The sequence below is a fragment of the Antechinus flavipes genome, chromosome 3 (assembly GCF_016432865.1).
Source record: "Antechinus flavipes isolate AdamAnt ecotype Samford, QLD, Australia chromosome 3, AdamAnt_v2, whole genome shotgun sequence".
Lineage (NCBI taxonomy): Eukaryota > Metazoa > Chordata > Mammalia > Dasyuromorphia > Dasyuridae > Antechinus > Antechinus flavipes.
In genome coordinates, this window is record NC_067400.1 from 631,727,765 (window position 1) to 631,752,301 (window position 24,537).

At 39.6% G+C, this 24,537-nt stretch overlaps 1 protein-coding gene across 1 annotated transcript; it reads left to right on the plus strand.

The window, feature by feature from the left end:
* Positions 1-1,783: 1,783 nt before the first annotated feature.
* On the plus strand, positions 1,784-23,979 carry LOC127557678 (zinc finger protein 420-like). The gene is made up of 5 exons (XM_051990985.1): positions 1,784-1,926; positions 12,251-12,406; positions 14,739-14,865; positions 15,791-15,889; positions 18,516-23,979. The coding sequence occupies exons 2-5, from the start codon at positions 12,374-12,376 to the stop codon at positions 20,471-20,473; spliced, it is 2,217 nt and encodes a 738-aa protein (XP_051846945.1). The 5' UTR covers positions 1,784-1,926; positions 12,251-12,373; the 3' UTR covers positions 20,474-23,979.
* The last annotated feature ends 558 nt before the right edge of the window (positions 23,980-24,537 follow it).

Here is a 24,537-nt window from a genome sequence, read left to right on the forward strand (position 1 = left end):
GATGGGGTTATGGGTAAAAGGGTATTCAAAAGTGAGACGGCAGCTGCAGCTGATGGCAAAGTCTAGAATGTCAGAAGCAATTCAATTCAGTAGTCTCCTTTTTCATTTTTCAAGTATACTTTCTTTAATTTTCAAGATGCCCTTTTGTATTTATTTTTGGTACATTTATTCTGGTCTTGGTAATTTTAAAACTAATTTTTTTAGGTGAATTTTTTTTTAATTGAAGCTTTTTATTTTCAAAACATATGCAAGGATAATTTTTCACTGTTGACTCTTGCAAAACCTTGTGTTCTAATTCCCTCCTTGTTCCCCCCCACACACACTCTGTCCCCTAGATAGCAAGTAATCTAATATATGTATAATTGCTTTTTAAGTTCATAAATCCCATCTTTTTTCCATTTTCTTACTGCACGTTTTCAAAATGGCACTTTTTCTGTAAGGAATAATTTAGCTTCATCTGGGAAATTCAAGTAAGATGTATGATTGTAATCTTACACATAGTTATTGTTTCTATGCTTTTATACAGTTATCATTCAGGATGTTAGTATTCAGTTTCTATTTAGGTTCATGTTTTTTTTTTTTTAATGTGTTATCTTTCATGTTTTACCACATTACAGTCTATAAAGGATGTGATTGTGATTCTTCTAATATTTACTGATATTATTCTGTGCTATAGCATACCAGGTGAAAACTTATAGCACCCATGTCATATACAACAGACATATGACTCTTTTCCCATGGAAATTTTTTTTTAATAATTTTATTTTTTACTCCAATTACATGTAAAAACAATATTTTTGAATATTAAAAACAGTTTGAGTTTCAAATTTGATCTCTCCTTCCTTCCCTCCCTTCCTCACCTTGAGATGATTAGCAATTAATAATACAAGGTACATGAGTGCAATTATGCAAAATATTGCCATAGTAGTAATTTTTTGTAAGAAGGCTCAAAAAAAACAAAGGAAGGAAGGAAGGAAGGAAGGAAGGAAGGAAGGGAGGAAGGGAGGGAGGAAGGGAGGAAGAAAAGAGGGAGGAAGGAAGGAGGGAGGAAAGGAGGGAGGAAGGAATGAAGAAAGGAAGAGAGGGAGGAAGGAAGGGAGGAAGGAAGAGAGGGAGGAAGGAAGGGAGGAAGGGAAGGAGGAAGGTAGGAAGAAAGGAAGAAAGGAAGAAAGGGAGGAAGGGAGGAAGGAAGAAAGGAAGAGAGGGAGGAAGGGAGGGAAGGAGGAAGGGAGGAAGAGAGGAAGAGAGGGAGGAAGGGAGGGAGGAAGGAAGGGAGGGAGGAAGGAAGGAAAGAAGGGAAGGAGAAAGGAAGGAAGGAAAGAAGGAAGGGAGGAAGGGAGGGAGGAAGGAAAAAATAGTATGTTTCAGTCTGTATTCAGACAACATTAATTCTTTTTCTGGAGGTGAATAGGATTTTTCATCATTAGCCCTTTGGGATTGTCTTGGATCATCGTCTTGCTGTTATAATTAAGTCATCCATAGTTCTTCATTGTACAATATTGTTTTTACTGTATACAATGTTTTCCTAATTATGGTCACTTTCTATCAAGCCAGATTAGTCTTTCTAGAGCTTTGTGAAATCTCAGAGCGGAACAGCCTGGTGGGTGGTGACCCAGGTGGAATATGAGCCCTTGGGGTGGAGTTTGGAAGCCTGGGAGGAGTCCAGAGCAGAAGTTGGGCTTCTCCAGTGGTCAAGACATTTCACGTGATGGAGGGCGGGTTTTGGGGCGGGAAAGCAGCTCAGGGCCTGAGATCTTGGTGTGACTGAAAGAGACAGCTCATTTTGGGAAGTCTCAGGGGCTCGCTAAGGTGGCAAATCTTGGGCCCAGGAAAAAATCTCCTCGAGAGAGCTGGCTGGAAACTGGAACTTTTGGACTTGAGCTCTCTCCGCCTCCTGTAAACCAGCTCTGTAGGTGCAGGTCTCAGGTAGGTCCGTCCACCTCCCGGCATATCGACCCCCCACCTCCCTGCCCACCTCTGAGCTTTTACTAGTTCCCTTTGTCTTTGCTAATGGGGGATCATCTGACCTTCAGCAGCACCAGGAACGTGCTGCTCTATCAGACTCGGCTATTGGACAAGCCCTCCCTTCTGAGCCCCCCCCTCCTTCCGCCATCCCTTCTTTTCCCACCCCCAGTACTTCCCAAACGTCAGACGTTACCGTCCCCGCATTTATCACTGATTCACATTTTCCCAATTTGAGACCTTGCCCACAAGGACCCAGGAGTCCTGCCTTATTCCTGGATCCTGTTTAGAAATGTGCTGGTTCTACCTTCCGACTTAGGCCCCTGATAGATTCAAAGGTTCTGCCTGCCCTGAGGACTCACTCTGGACGTGGGCCCCCAAAACTCCTACTTTGCTCTGCCTCTCTCCTCCCTATCTCCCCAGGCTCTTGGGCTGCTGCCCGATCAGACCCCAGGCCTTGACTCTCTTTGTCCAGGCTCCCTTTAGGGTCGCCAAGTCTAAGCTCTATCAGAGGGTCCCAGGCTTCCCAGTTCCTAGAAAGACCTCAGGGCACAGCCATGCTGCTTTCCAAGGTTCTGTGGTCCCCCCCCCCCCAAGCCTTCTGTCCCTCCAGTGTCTCTGATCTCCTTACCCTGAACTGTGCCACAATTTTTTTTTCTCCCAGATCTTAATCTAGCCTCTCTATTCCTCCTGCTTCCCTGTCCCCTCTTTTAAAGCCCTGAAACTTCATCTGATCCGCTCCTCCCTCTCCGGGTTAGATCTCAGGCTTCCCCTGGTGCCTCCATCCAGAGCCATCTTTCCCTCCCCAAGGTTTGATACATATTCACAAGGTTTCTACATCCTTCCCAATGTATACATTGTTTCTTCCTGAATTCAGAGAGGAAGGTTACAATGTTACCATCTCTCTCTACCCCCCTCCCCCACTCCCTACCCCCCACTTCTCAGTTCTAGTTCTTCCTCTTGCCCAATTTTTATAATGGTTTCCTTTTACCTTTTCCTGCCTCTTCATACACATTTTAGTCCCAACCTTTAAAACTACCTACACTTATACTGATAACATTTTCTTAGAGAGAAGTAAATAATTGTTCTTAATGAGTGCCTTGGAATTAGTCTTAAATGTTTTCCTTTTTTCTGGATCTTTTATATTAAATTTTCCATTGAGTCCTGGTCTTTTTGTTACAAATACATGAAAGTTTTTCAGTTTGTCAAATATCTATTTTCTCCCTCATTCCATATTATAGCCCACGTTTCTGGGTAAATTATTGAGGATGCAAGTCCAATTCTTTTCTTCTTTGAAATTTAATGTAACCAAACCTATGATCTTTTAGAGTCAAAGCTGCTGGGTTTCCTGAAATCCTGACTATTTCTGCAGTATTGAAGTCTGTCTTATTTTCTGGTTGGATTGCCGTATTTTCTCCTTTGTCTGAGAATTGTAAAATTTTGTTAAGATATTCTTGTAAGGTTTTCTCCGATGATCTCTTCGTTGGTGAACAGTAGATTTTTTTCTTTCCCCCTTTACCTGCTTGTTCTACAACTTAATTATTTTTTGGTGTCTTATAATGTTAATAGATTCCTCTTGTTCAATACGATTTTTCAGGGATTTTTTAAAACTTCTTTCCAATTGATTAACTCTCTTTTCATAACTTCGTGGATTGCTTTCATTCCCCTCCCCCACAATATTTACTTGATCTCTTATTTGATTTTTTAATTCCTTTTTATATTCCTCCAAGCATTCTTTTTGGGCTTGTGGACCTTTGATGTTACTCTTTGGGACAAAGTGGCTTTTTTTTTTTTTAACTCACAATATTCTTCTGAATATCAACCCAGATCTTCTTTCATGCCAAAGTTGCTATTGTCAGGTTCTTTTTGCTTTGCTTACTCATCCCAAATTTTCATTTGGTTTTATTTTATTTTTAACAGCTTACAATGCTGATCATTATTATAATCAAGTTTGAATTCTGAGTTCTGGGTAATTGTGCTGTAAGCCTCCTTACTGTTATGTTCTGAATTCTGTCCAGGGGCTCAACCTCAGCAACAGTTATCACCTAAGTCACACACAAGGTCTATCAACTGCTGTCCTGGAAATGTTTTTGCTCCCTAAAATACTGCACTTTCTTAGCAAGTGCTCATTCCTCCTTGTCCACAGTCACAGCCCAACATAATGTCTGGCCAGCATTGCTAGCTCTGACTAGGATCCTTTAATCTTGCCCTACTTAGTTTTCATGAGGTGAAAATTCTTGAGCAAATGTGTTTTACATTTTTGCACCTATAAAACCTTTGCAAAATTGCTTATCATCTTAAGAGATGAAGTGAAAAGGGAAGGAAGAGAATTTGGAACTCAAAAAAATATTTGTTTTGTTTTTTTTTCTCCTGAGGCTATTGCCCAAGTTCTCACAGCTCGAAAGTGTTGTGTCTGAAGCCACATTTGAACTCAGGTTGTCCTGACTTCAGGGTTGGTGCTCTATCCACTGTACCACCTAACTGTCTCTCTCCTCCCCCAATTTTTTGAAAGTGTTAAAAATTGTCTTTACATATAATTAGGGGAAAAAAGTAACATTCAATATAAAAAAAAATGGAGGCCAATCAACCTCTAATCCTTCTGTCCCAAGTTCTCTTTCAGACATCTTGAACCAGTTGTCTGATTGGAGAGGTCTTAAAATAAACACGTAAAACAATTATTTGAAAGGCAAACTTGCTGGTTTCTCCCCAAGGTCCTTCTGGTTGATTTTCCTATGAAAGGTCTTTGAATTTTATGAAGGGAAAGTGGGACTTTCTTTTGCTTATAATTTTGTCTCCTATTTTAAATAGCTTTAGGTCAAAAATCAATCCAGAATATTTTTTTACTGGTAGCATTTTTTATTTTTGTAAATACATGCAAAAATAGTTTTCAACATTCGCCATTGCCAAACCTTGTGTTCCAAAGTTTTCTTCTTCTAAATCACAGCATTAATAGCTAACCTTTATATCATATCATCTATTTTCCAAGTGATAGAGAAGTCTTATTTTATGTTCACAATAACCATGGTAGGTAGGAGGTACTATTAGTATACTGATTGTATGGAAAAATAACAGAAGAAAACAGGCACAGTGACTTGCCCAGTGTCACCCAGGTGAAAAATGTCTGAGTGGTTTTCAACTCAAGTTTTCCTGACTCCAGGCAGCATGTTCTGTCCATTGTGCCTCCTGGGTGGTGGAAAATAACTTTGCACCATAAGAGAAACTTCAAATAAGGGAGATAAGTGAATCAGAGACTTTTTATTTAAAGTTCTAGCCAGTCATCTGGAAATGGAAGGAAGGGAAGTTTAGGTGGGCTGAAGAGTGAGGTTTAAGCCACTTCAGTGATCTGTTAGTGCCTGTGAATCTCATTCCCTTTTTCCACTTAATTTTTATCTAAAGATAAAGAGGGATAGGGACAATGAGGAAGTATCAAAGGATATCATTGAGAAAATTAGAATTTTCATAATAAAATGTATATCAGGTGATACACAATTAATACAGAGGAGGGTAGCACAATGCATTAGAAAGTAGAACTCGGTATTCTGCAAAAGAAACACACTTGACACAAAGATTCACATGGCCTTCAAATGAAAAGATCAAAGTTCTGTAGGACTTTTTGGAGCTTGGCCCCTAAACTTTCTCTACTGTATCTCCTCTAACCCAATGCCAATCAGTAGACCTATAAACTAAAAAGTTAAATGGCCCATATACACAACATGAAATTTCCCAATGGATTTTTGTTACTTCAAAGATCTAGAGGGGATAGCTAGTTGGTGCAGTGGATAGAGCACCAGCCCTGAAGTTAGGAGGACCTGAGTTCAAATGTGGTCTCAGACACTTAACACTTTCTAGTTGTGTGACCTTGGGCAAATCACTTAACCCAATTGCCTCAGGGAACAAAAAAAAAAATTTAGAAAGAAAATGTGGTGCCCACGTGTCTGTAACATGTCAGCAATGATGAGCTAGAAATATAATGGAAGGTTATGGAGACATAAGAAAGGCACAGTGTCAGAAGACCTTGGGAAAGTTGTCTGAACTGATTCAGAGAGAAGTAAGCAGAACCAGGGGAACAGTTTGTACCATAGCAACACTGAGTAATATGCTGGAGCCATGATTCCAAAGCAGTAGTTCTCTAAAGTTTTGTTTTTCGAACTCCTTTCATGAACAAAAATTAGTGTTGTGAAGCTCCCTAAGTCATTCACTTTCCTACTCATAATATTTTTTTTCACATTTATGTAGTAAGTATTTACATGAATGCCCAGGATAACATTTGCTTTCCAAAGTTCCAAACTGATCATTTGATTCCACTATATAAGTAGAAATCCTTGACATGATTCCATATCAAGTTAATTTAGTAGTAATAATAATAACAACAACAATAAAATAATAACTACCACGTCTATGTGCTCACTCTAAAGTTATCAAATATGAAGCAATTACATCCAGTAAAGCAGTTAACATTCATATCACATGGTTTTTGCTAAGCACTTTACAATAATATCTATTATTTCTCTTGACAAATCAGAAAATTGGGCAGAGAAAATAATTTGCCATAAATTTCATAGCTAAGAGATATCCATAATTGAGACAGAAAATGGTGATCTCACCAAATGCAGAGCCTGCCTGGGTGCTACCAGATGTACCCAAATCCTTCCCAGGCAGTTCCTGGACAAAACCTGCTGAATGCTGGGGTGCCAGGATATCCGTTTGATGGAAGTTTCAGATGCCAGAGCTCAGGGAATGCTGACCATGGAGCCTGACCCCCACCCCATCCCCATTCCCCCACGCTGGTTTGGGGATATCTGGACAAGGTTGTGTGTGGTCCCCAAAGTATTGCTTCCCCTATTCCTATAGGTGAGGCAGAATTTGAATTTCCCACCAATTCTGTGATGAAAAGAGTGAGCAAATAGAGAGACTTGAGCTATAGTGATCTTGCTACCAATCCCCATAACTGAGATGTTTCAGGAATATTTTTTTTGGTTGCAATTTTAAAGTAGCTCAGAAAACAAACATGAAACAGACATTCTATCCAGAGGTGCAGACATAGAGTAACATGAAAGATGACTGTCCTATCTTTGTCAAAAGCTACCCTGTAGCACTTCTGCTTTCTCTGGCATCCCAGGTGAGACCCCAAAAGTTTGCAGTCCCAGACTGGTTTTGTGAGGTGTCTCAAAAGAATTTACAGGTTTGAACCTATCTCCTGGCCAAGAGGGAAAGCTTTATTGCAATAGTAACACCATTACAAAACCAGCTGAAACTCAAAAGGAATTCTACAGACAAACAGAAGCAAGGAGATAATAGTGATCCAACTTTCAATCATAGATAGGCTAATTCTTTGGCCTAAGGGTAGGGCTAGGGAATAGTCTCTGGTATTTGGTTCTTACTAACCAGATCTTAGTCAGCAATGAATTCAGGGGTGTTCTCTGCATTTTGATTATCAGAGACCAGATCATTAGTCAGCAATCAACTGAGGAGTGGATCTGGATGTTGGTTTCTATCGACAAGATTATCAGTCAACAGTGAATTGGGAAGTAGTCCAGGATCCTTCACTCTTGCCTAACTCAGTTTTCATGAGGTGAAAATTCTTGAGGAAATGTGTTTTACATTATTGCACCTATATAACCTCTGTAAATTGCTTATCATCTAAGGTGAGAGGAAGTGAAAAGGGGAGGGAGAGAATTTGGAACTGGAAAAAAAAATAAAGTGTTAAAAATTATCTTTACATGTAATTGGGAAATAAAATACTATTCAATATAAAAAAAATGAGGTCAATCAATCTCAGTCCCCTCTGTTCCAAATGTCTTTTAGACATATCGAACTAATTCTCTAATTTGAGATGTCTTACAATTACCATGTAAGACTGAACTCATTGTCTTTTCTTTCTCTTTTCCTTCTTTCTGATAAGGGCCCCACTACTTTCTCAGTCCCTCAGGCTCACAATCAAGATGTCCTCCATGAATCCTGTTTCTTATCCCCACTTACATCCTGTCAATCCTGCAACATCTCTGCCATCCATCTTCTCTCTACTGATTTTTCAGTCTTCTTGCTGTAGCTCCTTATTATCTCACCCTTGGAGTACTGCAGCAGCCTGCTTATGGGTTGGCCTGACTCCAGACTGATTCCAGTGCATCCTTCATTTAGCCAACAAGGTGATTTTCTTAAAGAGCCAATTTTCCCAGGCTCAGTAAACACCAGGGATTTTCTACCAACCTGCAAATGTGAACCCTTTCTATTCCTCACTGATTATGGGCAGGGTTCTTACACCTTAGTTCTCATGACACGAGAGGATCTCATGACAATGGCTTCCTTGCTATTCCAGGAAGATGATACCCTATCTCTTAACTTCAAGAAAATTTCCTGGCTGTTCTCTGGCATTGTGCTCTCCTTCATATGTGCCTCCTAGTTATCTTTGTTTTCCAATGGAAAGCTTTCTTTCTATAGGAAACCTTTAACTATGTGGGGCAGAAGACCACCAACTTTAGAAAATCAGAGGCATCTTAAGGTAGAAAACAAAGGAGTTTCAATTTGATAGAGCTTGGGAAATTTGAGCATCTCCCCATAGCCTAGGGCGGTCTGCCAGTGAAGAGAGGTAAGAGACAGTCAGCAGATAATAAGGGCCTGGGGTAACACTCACTATGGTTGAACCTTTGCCCTGTTTAGTCAGCAGAAATGACCCCACATTCTAAGTTATAAATGAGGAAAAACTTCTAACCCAATCACATCTCTAGGATTATTAAATTATGTTATATGGGAGTTTTAATGCCAAAACAGCCTAACTTAGTCCTACAAGAAAAGGATTATATGATCCCATTCTATGTAAAACTGGTGATCTCTGGAGAAAGAAACTTGGGCCTGGGGTGTAGCCAACCTTCACTCAATTTTTAGAACACTGTCTCCATCTTGTGAGACCTTTCACTGTTCATCCATAAGCACTCTTGCTTCCAGTGTTTCCTTCTTTTAAATGTATCTTATTTATCTCACCTGTAGCTTGTTTGCAAGTTATTTCTCAACTTGTTGTTTCTCCCCTTATTTTGTGAGCTTTGTGTGGGCAGAGATTGTTATTTACCTTTTTTTTTTTTTTTTTTTTTTTTACAATCCCTGACATTCAACATCTGACACAAAGGAGGCATTTATGCTGGACTGATTTTGCCGTACAGCTTAGGTTTGTTATTTTCCTCATTTTCTAAAATATAGAAACTGAGGCAGACAGATTCATTAGTAATAATAAATTATAAAACCCAAAGTAACAATTAAGAAAATTCTATGTGAAATTTTTCTATGAGAACTGCTTAAAAAAATTTAAATAATAGCTATAATATATAAAGCAATAAAAATATACATATTCAATCAGTGTGGGAAGGTCTTTGGTTGGAATTCAAATCTTATTACATAGAAGATTTATCCTTTTGAAAAGCCTCATAAATGTAATGAATGTGTGGAGAGCTGGACTAGAGGCAGGTTTTAGAAATTATGTATCTGTTTAAGGTATTACTTACACAGTGAGGAATACACTTGGCAAATTGGAAATTCTTCTAGGCAGAAGATCTCCATTTGTTGCACAACAGGCAGAGGTTTTATACACAAATCCTAAGTGGGAAGGGTGGGGGAAAGTAAGTTACAATACAATCATTCCCAGAATTCGATTGGTTTCCCAATGGAAGACAATACAACAGTTCTTGGATTGTTTCCAATCTTGAGGGTTATCATCATTCCCTCTCCAAAGCACAGAGTTCTGTGATAATAACAGTTTTCTGTTGTTTTCCAGTCAATTCATTGATTATATGTAAGTATAATACAGCATAAGAATATACATTATCAGAATGTTTGATCATTTTACTTTGCATTGTGAATCCTGCTTCCTAACCCAGAAAAGGCAGCTCTGAGAAATCTAAATTATTAGTATATTCATTAGGAATATAATATAAAATATTCATTACAAATGTAATATGAAATCGAATAACATGAAAATCATCATGGTTGCACTGTGGGAAGGCTTCTAGAAAGTGTTCATTTTTCTGAATCTAAGAACTTTCTGTTGATGATGATGTTTTATTCTTGAAGAGGACCACAGATAAAAGGGAGATGTCTTGATTTGTGTTGGAATGGGATGTAAAGGAGGCAGTGCTCTACCAATTCCAGTGGCAATATCTGAATCCTTCCTCCAACAAAACATCTGATGTTGGAAGCATGGGGGAGGAGGAGCTCATGGGAGATAAGATAAGCAACCTGGTGGGTAAGTTAAGACTGCTAGGGTGGAGTGTGGAAGCCTGGGAAGGGTTTAGGGCTGAAGAAGAGCCTTTCCAATGGCCATTGGCCACGCGATGGTGGGCAGGGCTGGGAAGGGAGAGGCAGGCAGCATTCAGAGGTCATCACCCTGGATGATTTGGGGAGTAAGGTCCCATCCTCCAGGCTTCAGGGGCTGTGCTGCTTGGGGCTCTTGAGCCTCAGAGGCTTTCCTGCAATAGATTAATGGGACACCGGAAGGGTTGGGACTGAGATCTCTGGGCATTCTCTTGGATCTGTCATGTTCTACTTACTGCAAACCTTCCCTGCTGGGGAAGGACCCAGGTAGATGTGAGCCAGGGCTCCTCACAAGTCCTGCCTTCTGCTGGCATAAGCATTCATACTTCTTATCTGCTCTGATGCCAGTGTCCTCCCCATCTGTCAGAACAATTTCCTTCCAGGTCTGGCTACTTAACAAATTCTTGGCCCCTACCTCTTTTTCAGGTTTCCCAAACACTTCACAAATATCGAGTGTTGCCCTCTCTCTCAAGCTTACCATCGGATCATATTTGCCCAAAGGCAGACATTCCCCATAGTAACCCAGGAGTCCCAATTTCAGCCTCCACTTCTGGACCCAGGTGTCTTAAGTTCTGCCCTCACCTCCTGTTTGGTGAATTGATTGTGAGCCTTCAGACATGATTTCTTATGAGGTTCCACAGGCTCTGCCTTTCTGCCCCTAGGAACCCTCCTTGATTGTAGGAACTGAAGCTGTTTCCGGGCCAACTTCTCTGGACCCACAGATTTTGGGCTCCTTCCCAGGAATGTGGTTCACTGTTTCCACATTCCCTTTAAAGATTCTAAACCTAAAATCTACCCAAGAGTCTTAGGAACCTTCCCCCATCTTCTGCTTAGATTTCAGGACTCAGCCATCCTGTTTTTCCTGATTCAACTACTCACCTAAATCACTTCTGGACACTTAAATTTCTTCTTTTTTACCCAGAATTCCCAGCTCCCTGCCCCTTTCCCCACCATAAGTCCTGGGAGTTGAATCCCAGACTAGATTGCTTCCCAGGCTTAGGCTTCCTCTGATGTTTCTCTGGGGGCTCCATCTCAGAGCCTTTACCTCCTTACTTTATCCCTCAGTCAGTTTATTTTCTAGATAATGTGTCTGTTGGGGAGAAGGGATCCTGGGAAGACCGAGTATCACTGGCAAGGAGATTTCTAACTCAGGGGACATTTTCTCATTCCATCTGGGGCCTTAAATCCCTCCTGCCTCTTGGGTCTGTAGGAAGGTGGGGGAAAGGGAGGGTATCAGAAGAGTAGGAGTAAGAGAAGGTGATACCATTTTCAAGTTTATACCATCCTACCACAGTCATTTTATTCCCTGTCCTTTCTATCTTGTAAACTCCTGACTGCCCCTGTGGCCAATAGCCCTGGGGACCTTTCTGGTCCCAGACTTGTTTTTCACTAGGTAAAAGGGAACATTCTTGGCTTCATTTCTTCCCCAACTTTAATCACTCAATGGGTGTTGCCTCCTTCAGACAGAGAGCTTAGCTTAAGGTCAAGGACTTCCAGGGTCATCTGCAGTCATCCTGATCTATATCTGGCCACTGGAGCCAGGGGGTCTGGAGTAGGAGGTGAGGCTGGTGATTGTGCATCTCACCACCCTCTCCTCCCCTGAACCAATTCAGTTAATTACCTTCCCAGTCTTGGCTTGTCAGGGAACACTGGGCTTTGGTTGTTGATCTGTGCTGGGTCTCTGTTCCCCTTTTACCCAAGTGAGACAGATCTTTCCTGTAGTCCTCAATTATCCAGGCTGCAAACTGTTTCTCACCATCCTTTTGTAGATCCTGTCACTCCAATCTTAACTGAAAGTTTTTCATAGGAAACTTGAGAGAGTTCAGGCAAAATCCTGCCTTTTCTCTCCCATCTTGACTTTACCATTTTCATTTTTCAGCCTGAATCTCCTTTCAGACTCCCTCCCCCATTGATTGGGGTCTGTGCCTTAAGGGCAGGGCCAGGGGCTTAGTAACTTCCATGGAACCTCACCCTCTGTAATTTCCTGTAGGCTAGCTGACCTCAGACCTCCAGGAAAAGAAGGAACGACATCTGTTCAGTTATAATCATCCCCTTCCAACATCCTGCAGAGGACCAGGGCCTGGTCCAAGCAGGGAGCCTGGAGCCAGAGGGAATGGTTCCTGAGAACCGCAGACCCCCACCCCAGGTGAGTGTATTCTGCCCACAGATCTGGGCAACATCAGCCCAAGAGGCCTTTTCCATGGATCTGGAGGATGGTCTGTAAGGCTTTTATCTGTGAATCCTTTACAAAAATGGGCAGGAAAATGAATGCAGTAAGAACAACACTGCCCTCCCCTCTGCTATGTTTTGAACTGATTCACTGTCCCTTTGGCATCTTGAGCACCAACTCCCTTCCCCCAGTTGCTGCCCCACATGTCTGTTTAAATTTTCACTCAATATAGGTCACTGACAAGGGTGACCCATTCATTCATTAGTGTCTGTCCTGTAGGTATCATGTCTTTGCTTTAGTCCAGCACCATCTCCCCGCTAGACACATACACACACACACACTCTTTCTCTCTGTCTCTGTCTCTGTCTCTCTCTCTCTCTCTCTCTCTCTCACACACACACACACACACACACACACACACACACACACCTTCTAGCCTCTGGGTCCTATGGCCAAGCTCTCTTTTGTAGCCACTGACTTTCCTGGAAACTCTTGACCTTGTTGTCTGGAGCAGAACTCTGGAAGCTTCCTCAGCTCTTGTCCTTTCCTGTCTGGCAGCAGAGCAGAAATTATCCCCCTGCTGCTCCTCAGCTCCTGCTGCCTCAGACCACACAGATCTTCCCAAATCTCTCTGAATCCCTTCTCTTTACCATTTATATGGTTATTATTATAATTTTTGGCTGAGGCAATTAGGGTTCAATGACTTTGCCCAGAGTCACACAGCTAGGAAGTATTAAGTATCTGAGGTCAGATTTGAATTCAGATTCTCCTGACTTCAGGGCCAATGCTCTATCTACTGCCCCATCTAACAGCCCCTATTATAATTTGTTTTAACCTTAAATACAAAAGAAAAGAAGAAAAAAAATTTAGGTAACCAGCAGAACCCAACAGCAGATTCGATAAAACAAACCTACATAATAAATGCTACCCATGGTTCAGGAGCTGTCCAGCATTTCTTTGCTTCCTGGTAAGTTTTCTTTTATTCCATTTTATTTTCTTTATCTCCTGAGACTTGTCAGCTGCAAATAGGCACTTCTAGAATAATTCCATCATACTTAGCTCATACTTAGCCTTTCTCTCCCTTTACCATTGCTTGGGTCAAAGCAACAGGCATTTAGAAAGGGAAGAGGCTCTGTGTGAATATAGAGGATATGCAAAGAAGGAAAAATCAGTCCCTGCCCTCAAGAAGCTTCCATTCTAACATGGAAGACAACATAGCAGCAGCTGTGTCCACACCAGCTGTGTACAGTGTAGATGGGAGGCCTTTACATGTGCTTCCAAGTGTTCTCATAAAGGGCGTGATTTTTGGGTAAATCCCTTCTCTCTGCTTCAGTTTGCTTTTGTGTAAAGGGCTGAAACTCTTAAAAAGTGTGCTTGAACCAGACAACTGAGCACTCAAGGCTAATCAACTATTGGACAATGATTCTATTAGCATATGTTTGGAAAACTGGCCCTTCTCACTATTCCGTGCTGGCTCAATCTTTTGGTGAATATAGATAATCAATCATAAGAGGGATTAGTGGGTAGAATGAGACAAGCCAGATTCACTTTGAAGCAGGACCAGGAGAAGCGAGGTTGGTGGAGAGCTTGTGGCAGTTTGTCAGTCTCCTTCACTTCTCCCTCTAAAGACCAAGGACTTTTCTTTATCCTGACTTTGGCTGATCCTGAGGCCACCAGGGAGCTAGCTTGAACTTCACATTTTTGTAAATTGGTGACCATTGGGCCAGATCCATTAAGAAGTGTGTGATCCTGAAATTTCAAACACAAAATCTTATAAAAATGAATGCTGAAAACTATCTGTACATGCATTTGGAAAAATAAAATATTATTGGGGGGAAGGATAGTATTTTCATCTGGATAAGACTTAATTTATGGCTTTTAGAAAATTCACAAGATCTTTTTTTCTCCTCAGTGATCTTGGAAATGTTTTAGCTCTACAACACATAGTATTTACTAGCTTCATACAAACACTTCATGCTATTTTCTTAACATAACACTAACTGATTTCACCTCCAAAAATCCTCATGTCTCTCTCACAGAGATTTTCCTAATTGCACAGGCAATAATTTCCTAGTAAGACATTTCTTAATTTTATTCCACCAGAAAATATAAGATGTGTTTCTCTATATTCTACTGGTCTTTGGGAAACTTTGGTTTCAGGGCTGGCTCTGAATCCTGTAAGGGCTGTCACCTTTGGGCAAATCCCTCCTCCATGCTTCAGGTCCCTTCTCTAAATTGAGGAGCACTGGATTAGGTCAGTTATGAAGCGTGCTTCAACTCTTAAGTCCTCTGGGTATTGGTGTTTTAGGAGTTGGTGACCTTCAAGGATGTGGCTGTGGATTTCAGCCCTGAGGAGTGGGGACTGTTGGACCCGGATCAGAAAGAGCTGTATAAGGAGGTCATGCTGGAGAATGCCGAGAACTTGCTCTCCCTGGGTAAGAGAATACTTCTTTTGGAACTCTGGAACTGCCATCAACAGGAATGTCACCATCCCCTGCCTAGGGTGCAGAGTTTCAAGTTTTTAATAGTTTTTAGAAAGGCCCAAGGGCTGCCTCCTGTCCTCAAGAGACAGGTCCTCCTGCTGCCTGGTTCTTCTATGAGTGGTCTTTGCATTTTAGGATGGGAACCCGGCAATTTTGTCTATAAATCTTCTGAAAACTGGTCCTGACCCTTTTCACTGAACAGGGTCATTAAAAGGAACCCCCTTCTTCTTGGGAAATTTTGTCTTTGCAATGTTCTTTTGGGTAAAAAACAATAACATTTTACTTCACTGCCCCTGGTGTAACTCATAAATCCCCACACAGCATGGGTCCTTGTTTCTCCTAAATACATCCCCCAAAGGCCTATAGAGATACAGGGAGAGAAAGGGAAGGGAGGAGGTCTTTCCATAGATATGCTGGGATCCAGGCCTTGTGCTCAGAGCTTCCTTCATGCGCATTATCACACTTGATCCCCACCAAAACCCTCTGTTTTGGCTGCCATCTTTATTTCCATTTTATACTTGTGGAGGCTGAAGGAAACAGATGAAATTACTTGCCCAGAATCACACAGCCAGGATGTGTCTAAATCCAAATTTGAACTCAGGGCTTCCTGATTGCAAGCCTGATGCTGCCTTCTCTGTGCTACCAGCTGCTTCTAAGTCCAGAAAATGGATGCTGTGGGATGTGACCATCCTGCTGTGAAGGAGGCAGCAAAATCAGGATCTTTTGATTCCAGATTTCTTGCTGACCTCCTTTCCCCTCTTTTCTCTTCCCCTGGCAATAAGCACCCTGAAAACCATCTTTGAGTTGTCCTTGGAACCACCCAATGGACCTTGCACCCCTGCCCTGTTCCAGTGAGTAATAAAGGACAAGTTTCAAGGCTCACACCCATTATCTTCTCCCTCCCCAGGACTTCCAGTTCCCAGAGAAGATTTCATCTCCCATGTGGAGACAGGAGGCCTGAGGAACTCCTGTCCTGGTGCGTGAGTTGCAAACTGGGGTGCAGGCTGCTGTCCCAGAGGCTGCTTCATGTGATGGGCGTGTGGGTGGGAAAACTGGCTTGGAATCCTTTTTCAGACTCTTGTGGTAGTGATATCCTGAGCACCTTACTGTGCCTCTGAACCTCAGTCTCTTCATGTGTAAAATGAGGGCTTTGGACTCCATGGCCTTTCATTTTTCTTCTAATGAAAAATCAATGATCCCAGTGGAAGTCTGTTGAAATTTGAGGCCATCCAACTATCTACAACCAAATAAAAAGGGCTCAGACTGTCTAATATGAGTTTTCTTAGATCTTTCTTAAGCCAAAAAGCCTTTATTTTTATTTTTTTGATATTAATTTAAAATTAAAAACAAAATAGAAAAATACAGAAAAGAATAATTTTTTAAAATGTTTTATGTTCAGCAGAACATAAGGAAGAATTCAAAATATGTAATAATAAATTTCAATAAGCCATAAATGAAAGATATTGTATTCAGAACCACCCATCGCTTTTTGCTTTTCTGTAGTTCTCCTATTGTTCTGTGCTGTGCACTTTTTATTTTATTCTTCGCCCGCTCCCCTTTTATCCTCTGCAGGCTGCAGTTAAGCATAGATAGGACAAGTAACATCCTCTGAGGAAAGCTGGCCACAAGCTGGAATCAATCAGTTGGAAGACTCTTCTTGCCCCCTTCCCTCTTTTCCTCCCTTCACTCTCCTTTCTCTTCTTCCTTCATTGCCTGTTTCCTTTTTTCCTTCCTTCCCTCTGTCCACCTATGATATCATGTTTCCTTACCTACAAATTCTCTTAAAAGCATTTCTCCCCCTCTTTTTTCACCTGGTAGATTTCTCTTTCTCTCTCTCTCTCTTCCTTCCTTCTTTTCTTCCTTCCTTCCTTTCTTTCTTTCCTTCCTTTCTTCCTTCCTTTCTTTTTTTTTTTTTTTGCTGAGGCAATTGGCTCAAGTAACTTGCCCAGGGATACACAGCAGATTTGAACTGGAGTCCTCTTCACTTCAGGGCTGATACTCTATCCACTCTGCCACCTAGCTGCCCTGATTCCTTTCTTAAGGAACAAAGCTTAAACCAAAATCAGTCTGTATCTCATTGACCACCCATAGGTCCCTTGCTAAACCCCAATTGTTCTTTGTTCTCATTGACTTAGATTGAGTGTAAATCACACTCATTTCTGCCTTGGCCATAAACTCTGAGCTTCTTCCCAGAGTCACTCATTCATTCCTTTTTATTTATTGAGATTTTTTTAGTCTAGGTAAGAGAGGAGATTCTTTGCATCCATTGCTCCCTAGCCTTAGTCACTGGATGGGGGCAGCCTCAGTCACGGGAGACCTGTTGGAGACTTTGCCTTAAGAAGGCCCAGGTCTCCCTTGGCCATCTGCATCCAAAGCCATATGCAGTAATTCTAATCTGTACCTGGATACTACATGCAGATGGCTCTGTGGGGGAAAGTGAGGCCAGTGACCTTGGGCAGCCCTCCCTCACTTAAATCCAAGTCACTCATTACACAACTGAAAGCTTCCCTTAGGTTAGGGATATGGGAGGGAAAGAGTCCTGGTTGTTCCATAACAGTACCAGGAGCCCTAGGCCCTTGTTATCTTCACTATGGGATTTGTTCATAGGTGAGAGGGAGCAGGAATGAGAAAGAAATGGAAACATACATTTGACACCTCAGAGAGACCAGCATGCAAGCACTAAGATAGGTTTAGACGATATGATCAGCCCTGGGTAATGTCAGCTAATCAATCAATAAATATTGATTAATGACCTGTTCTGTTCATTGCATTAAGCCCTGGATATACAAAGAGAAACTGTCAAGAAGTTTTAAATACAGCATACAAACTTGGAATTGGTTTGAGAATAAATGGCAGTTTATGAAACTTATTCTTAGCTAATCCAGGCAAAGGGAAGTGTTTTTTTTTTTTTATTTTTTTTTTTATGGAAATGCATCATGTTCAATAGACATGTATATAAAGAGAGAGGGAAAGGGAAGTTTATGAAGTAAGGAAGAGTTGAGATAGAAAGAATAAAAATCATAGTAACAAAGCTAGTAGTTAACAAGCGTATGGTGCCTACTGTGTGCTGAGAGTTTTATTGGTATTACTTCTCTTGATGCTCACAACAACTTTGGTAAGTGAGTACAATTATTACCTTCACTCTACAGCAAAACTGAGGCAAAGAAGCACATTCTCAAGGGTGCACAGTTAGGTGGTGTCTGAGATGGAATTTCAAAGACAGCATTGGAAGGAAAATGGAGTACATCTTTGTAATGCAATAGATTGAGAAGCCTCCTTTACCAGGTTCAACTTTTAATCTCTTCTGCAGGGATTTGGATCAGATTACTCAGCCATTCAGAGCTCATAGCCTGGTTTCTAAATTATGAGAACCTTCACCTTGCCTTTGTCTCAACTTTGTTGTGGGGGTCCAATGTCATTGTATTGTGTGTGGAACTCTGTTAATTGAATCACTTTATTGGTGTAAGCTAATAGCATTTAAAAATTATTCAATCTGTCCATTTCCGTTTGAAAACCTTTTGCCTGGAGAAATTAAAAGTTGATTTTATTATCAGCCAGCATTAGAGGGTATGTTTATCCATGCATGTGTTTGTTTCTTTCAGATGCAGAGATGTGGTTTGATATAGAGATGAGTGCAAACCTGAAAATGATCTCATGGAAAGACCTCTTTCGATATAGTGAATACAGGGCTGTTGTTGCTAAACAGAAAAGAAACCACATTGGAGAGGAACATTGTGAATGGAATACACACAAAAAAGCTTTAAGAAAGAGTTCCAGCGTTGCTAAAGATATGAATATACATCCTGAAGAGAAAACACCTGAGTGTCATGAATATGATAAAGGTTTTTGTGTACTCTCTTCCCTTGTCAAGCATCAGAGAAACCATGCTGGAGAGAAACCTTATGAATGTAAGAAACATGGAAAGACTTTGAGAGAGCGATCTACTCCTGCTAAACATGAGAGAATTCATGCAGAAAAACAATCTTATAAATGTAATCAATGTGAAAAGGATTTCCAATGTTATTCCAACTTGGCTCAACATCAGAGAATACACACTGGAGAGAAGCCTTATTTATGTAATGAATGTGGAAAGACTTTTACATCTCACTCCAGTCTTGCTGTCCATCAGAGAATCCACACTGGAGAGAAGCCTTATGAATGTAATGAATGTGGAAAGGCTTTCATCGATCGTTCTAGTCTTGCTAAGCATCAGAGAATCCACACTGGAGAGAAGCCTTATGAATGTAATAAATGTAGAAAGACTTTCACACGGAGTTACACTCTTCGTGAACATCAGAGAGTCCACACTGGAGAGAAGCCTTATGAATGTAATGAATGTGGAAAGGCTTTCACAAAGCTCTCCTATCTTAAAGCACATAAGAGAATCCATACTGGAGAGAAGCCTTATGGATGTAACAAATGTGCAAAGACTTTCACATCTCATGCCAATCTTGCTAACCATCAGAGAATGCACACTGGAGAGAAGCCTTATGAATGTAATGAATGTGGAAAGGCTTTCACAAATCGCTGCAGTCTTGCTAAACATCAGAGAATCCACACTGGAGAAAAACCTTATAAATGTAATGAATGTGGAAAGGCTTTCATACGGAGTTACAATCTTTATGAACATCAGAGAATCCACACTGGAGAGAAGCCTTTTGAATGTTATGACTGTGGAAAGGCTTTTACACAACGTTTCAAACTTGATATCCATCAGAGAATCCACACTGGAGAGAAACCTTATGCATGTAATGACTGTGGAAAGACTTTTACACAACGCTCACATGTTGCTATGCATCAGAGAACCCACACTGGAGAGAAGCCTTATGAATGTAATTATTGTGGAAAGGCGTTCACAAACCACTCCTACTTTGATGCACATCAGAGAATCCACATTGGAGAGAAGCCTAATGAATGTAATGAATGTGGAAAGGCTTTCATATATCGCTCCAGTCTTACTGTCCATCAGAGAATGCACACTGGAGAGAAGCCTTATGACTGTAATAAATGTGGAAAGGCTTTCACAAAGCGCTCCTCCCTTGATGCACATCAGAGAATCCACACTGGAGAGAAGCCTTATGAATGTAATGAATGCAAAAAGGCTTTCACAAAGCGCTCCTCCCTTGATGCACATCAGAGAATCCACACTGGAGAGAAGCCTTATGAATGCAATGACTGTGGAAAGGCTTTTACTCAACGCTCTCATGTTGCTATTCATCAGAGAATTCACACTGGAGAGAAGCCTTATGAATGTAATGAATGTGGAAAGGCTTTCACAAGTCGCAGCAGTCTTACTTACCATCAGACAATCCGCACTGCAGAGGAGACTTATAAATGTAAGCAATGTGGAAAGACTTTCAAATACAAAAACTGTCTCATAGAACATGATAAAATCCACATTGGGGAGAAGCTTTATGAATGTAGTGACTGCGGAAAGGTTTTCACACGGCGCAAAAGTCTTGGTAAACATGAGAAAATCCACATTGGACAGAAACCTCATGAATATGGGAAATTTCAGGCAAAGTTCAAATCTTGCTTAAAAACAGAGAGTGCACATTAGAAAAAACATTTCAAGGGTCTGGATCATGGTAAAGTTTTTAATATTTATTAGTCCCTGACTTGATATGGAAGATCCCATACTAGATGTAAAACCCCATTCATATAATCAATGTGTAAAAACATTCAGGCTCACTTCATTCCTGAATTACCTCCAGAAAATTCCTAGAAGATTCAAATCATGGATAAAGGCATAAAAATGGAGGACAGAGCTTGTTAGTTAGCAGGGATTTTCTGCTTGGGAACAAATCTATGGACTTGGCATGGGAAGGTCTTTATCCTGATTCATCTCCGAGTTTACATTTGAGGATATGGAATCAAGAGACAACTTACAAATGTGTAAGGAAGAATTGCCCTTACCTGGAAGATAAAGGTCACTATAAATCACAGTATTCACACTGCAAAGAAACATTATACAAAATATATTTGCAGAAAGGCTTTCACTTGGATCTCATCCTTTGTATAGAAATCTTGCTGCAGATAAAATATATGAAAATAATGAATGAGGGAAGGCCTCTTCCTACAGCACAGATCTCATTAGACATTGCAATTTTATACTGTGTATAAAGGTCAAAAAATAGATCAGAGTTTTTCTCTGAAATCCCATGATTGGTAGCCAAAGAAGGGTCTTTGTAATGGGGGAAACCAATTGTTTTAATCTCCTTTTTCAATTAATAATGATTAAGAGATTTTTTTATCTGACTTTAAATTGTTTTTATTAGTTAATTTTCCTCTTCATTCTCTTGTTTTTTCCTAAATTCTTTGGCTTTCCATCTGTGTGACAAGTAATACGTTACATATTATAATTTTCTTTTAAAATAGCTGTAAATGTGTCTTAGGTCTCCATTTTGACCTTATCTTGCTAAATTGTGTTAGATGGGTTTGAGGGGAAGTGAGGTCTTTTCAGAAAGCTGACCCCCCAGAAGAGTGCCATAGTTGGCTATAGTTACAAAAAAACTCACCCCATTGTATCCTTGCTCAGTCTTGCACAAACCACTTTGTCACATCAGCAAGCTTTGCAATGTATAGTTACTGTTCTTAAGTGGAATGAGTTCCTATGACACATTGGGATATGTGTACCATATGAGTGAAATAACAGTGTGAGATAACATAAATTCTAATCTTGTATTTGCAAATGTAAAAAGTAAAAACTTGGGGATAAGAATTTAGTATTTGGTTTAAAAATTTTTAAAGGAAAATACACCAATTAAAGGTAAGTTTTCAAAGATTCTAATTTCAATTTTTCACATTAATTTTACACAATCCAGATGAAGAGTTCATTTTCTAAGGGCACATTTACATCCTCTAGAAATTAGTACAGTATTATTACAGTACTTAGAACAGTATTTCTAATAAAGTATTTTCCCTAAATTCCAAAATGAGGAAAATCAGAATAAAAATAATTGCATAAATAATGTTAGTGTTTTTGAAACATGAGAGAAAATTGCCAAATTACATGAATTAAATTGATTATCTTAGGATTATCTTATGTCCCTGCCCATCAAGCCCTAGCTGTGGGTAGAAGCCACAAAAATTAACCCCATGAATGTTAAATACTGACAATCAATGAGAGCAAAGAAAGGATGAATTCTAGAGTGAATGAACAACATGGCACATGAAGTACACAATCTTATCTGAATGAAAAAACTCCCTGAAAATTGGAATATACCCAATTAAAATCAATGATCTTTGAGAAAATGAAACATATCACAAAAAGATCGAATATTGAAAAATATGAGAAATTGTACATCAACCAAACAAGAAAACATATCAAGGAGAAAAAATAATTAAGGAGAAGTGGATTTCCTAAAATCCATAACCCAAAAAAGAGCTTACCCATTATATTTTAAGAAATTTTAAAACTGAGGCAGCTAGATGTTGCAGTGAATAGAGCACCAGCCCTGAATTCAGGATTTTAGTTCAAATCTGCTCTTAGACACTTAACACTCCCTAACTCTGTGACCCTGGGCAAGTCACTTAACCCCAGTTGTCTCACCAAAAGAAAGAAAAAAGAAAAGAAAATTAAAACTGCTAAGATCTCTTACAACCAGAGTGCAAAACAGATATAAAAACAAACCACAGTTATCTTTTGAAATGCAACTGATATAAGCTTGGAAAGAGACTTAAATTGGGTTTCTTTTGCCCTGAGATGTTTGACATTTTATAACTGAATGAGTTAAAGGCATACACAGCCTTGAACAAAATTGCAGAAGGAAATAATTATAATGTGTAGGTTTTTTTTCTTGAAAAATTACATTTATATTTGTGGTATGTACGTGTATTTAGGTGCTTAAGAAGAAGACAAGGGCAAATAAGATTTCATAAGGCCAGAAAATAGACCTACATATAAAAGGTGGAATTCAATACAAGCACGTATAAACTCTTATAGTTGTTTAAAACTGCAATTTCACAAATTTGAGATTAGAGCTGAACATAGACACCACTGAAAGATACTGATTTCTGAAAAAGAAATTGGGAATAATTTGGAGAGCTAGTTCTGGACATTTAGAAAAGGAGGACATCATACCATATGACTCACGATGAAACATAATGCTAGTCTCCTGACAGAGACGATGTTCCAGGGGTTTAAATTGGAACATAGTTTTTTTGGAAGTGGTTGTTGGAAGCATTGGCTATCCTTTACTACTCATATTTATTCTGAGAACTTTATTCTCTCTATTCCATTAAAGAAAAACTTTTAATTAGTTGTAAAAACAAAATACAAATAAAAAAGAAAAGGAAGATCAAATTTCAAAGAGCCAGAATAACTGTCAAGAAGAGGTCATAGAAAAGTGAACTTATTTGCTAAGTTGACAAGATTACTAAATAGGTATAAATTGAATAATCAATTTCATTTGCTAAGTATTTACTATGTGTCAGGCACTTCAATAAACATGGGTATGTCCAAATAAAGTAAAAACTGAAGTCACTGCCTTCAAGGATCTCATTCTCTAATGTACTATAATTAATGTGAATATTGCAAAGGGTTTTTTTTTTAATTTTAGCAAAAGAATCAGGAAATTGTACAAGTAACAGGAATATGAATTTTAATCAATTCTGAAGACTTTGATACTCTGATTAATACAATGATTTACAATTCCAAAGGATTTATGATGAAAAATATATCCACTTTCAAAAAGAAAACAGAATCTCTGAGAGATTTATTTTCATTTTCTTTTTATTTTACACAACATTCTGGAATGAATAATTAAAAAATTAATTCTAGATATCTAGAAAAGACAAATTATTCCAAATGACTTGCGATGAAACATACTACATTTTTCTGACAGGGAAATAATGGACCTAGAGTAAAAACTTAGACATAATTATGTTTGGAAATGGCAAATAGAGATATTTGTTTTCAGAGACCATCAGTCTTAAAAGTTTTAAGTATTCAAATGTACCACAGGTCAATTTAATTTAACAGGATGAAATGGCAAGCAAAAAACTCTTGTGAGTCTGAGCCATAGTAAAGAGTGCATAACTGAAGAATAAAGTGATATATCCACAGTATAGTGCTCTGCTTTTTTTTTTTTTTCATATATATATTTTTTATTATAGCTTTTTATTTACAAGACATGCATGGGTAATTTTTTTTAGCATTGACCCTTGCAAAACCTTCTGTTCCAATTTTTCCCCTCATTTCCCCCACCTTCTCCCTTAGATGGCAGGTAGACCAATACATGCTAAATATGCTAAATGTAATACATGTATACATATTTATACAGTTATCTTGCTGCACAAGAAAAAACGGATTTAGAAGTAAAGTAAAAATAACCTGAGAAGGAACACAAAAATGCAAGCAAATAATTACAGAAGTAGAAATGCTATGTTGTGGTCCACACTCATTTCCCATAGTTTTTTCCCTGAGTGTAGCTGGTTCTCTTCATTATTGAACAATTTGGTTCAATCTCATTGGTTGAGGAGAGCCACTTCCATCAGAATTGATCATCATATAGTCTTGTTGTTGAAGTGTATAACGATCTCCTTGTTCTGCTCATTTCACTCAGCATCAGTTCGTGTAAGTCTCTCCAGGCCTTTCTGAAAGTATCCTGGTGGTGATTTCTT

Coding starts and splice junctions, on each gene's coding strand:
- LOC127557678 (XM_051990985.1), top strand. CDS start 12,374: ATGGTTCCTGAGAACCGCAGACCCCCACCCCAG. Junction 12,407..14,738: donor ACCGCAGACCCCCACCCCAG/GTGAGTGTATTC, acceptor TTGGTGTTTTAG/GAGTTGGTGACCTTCAAGGA. Junction 15,890..18,515: donor CCTGAGGAACTCCTGTCCTG/GTGCGTGAGTTG, acceptor TGTTTCTTTCAG/ATGCAGAGATGTGGTTTGAT.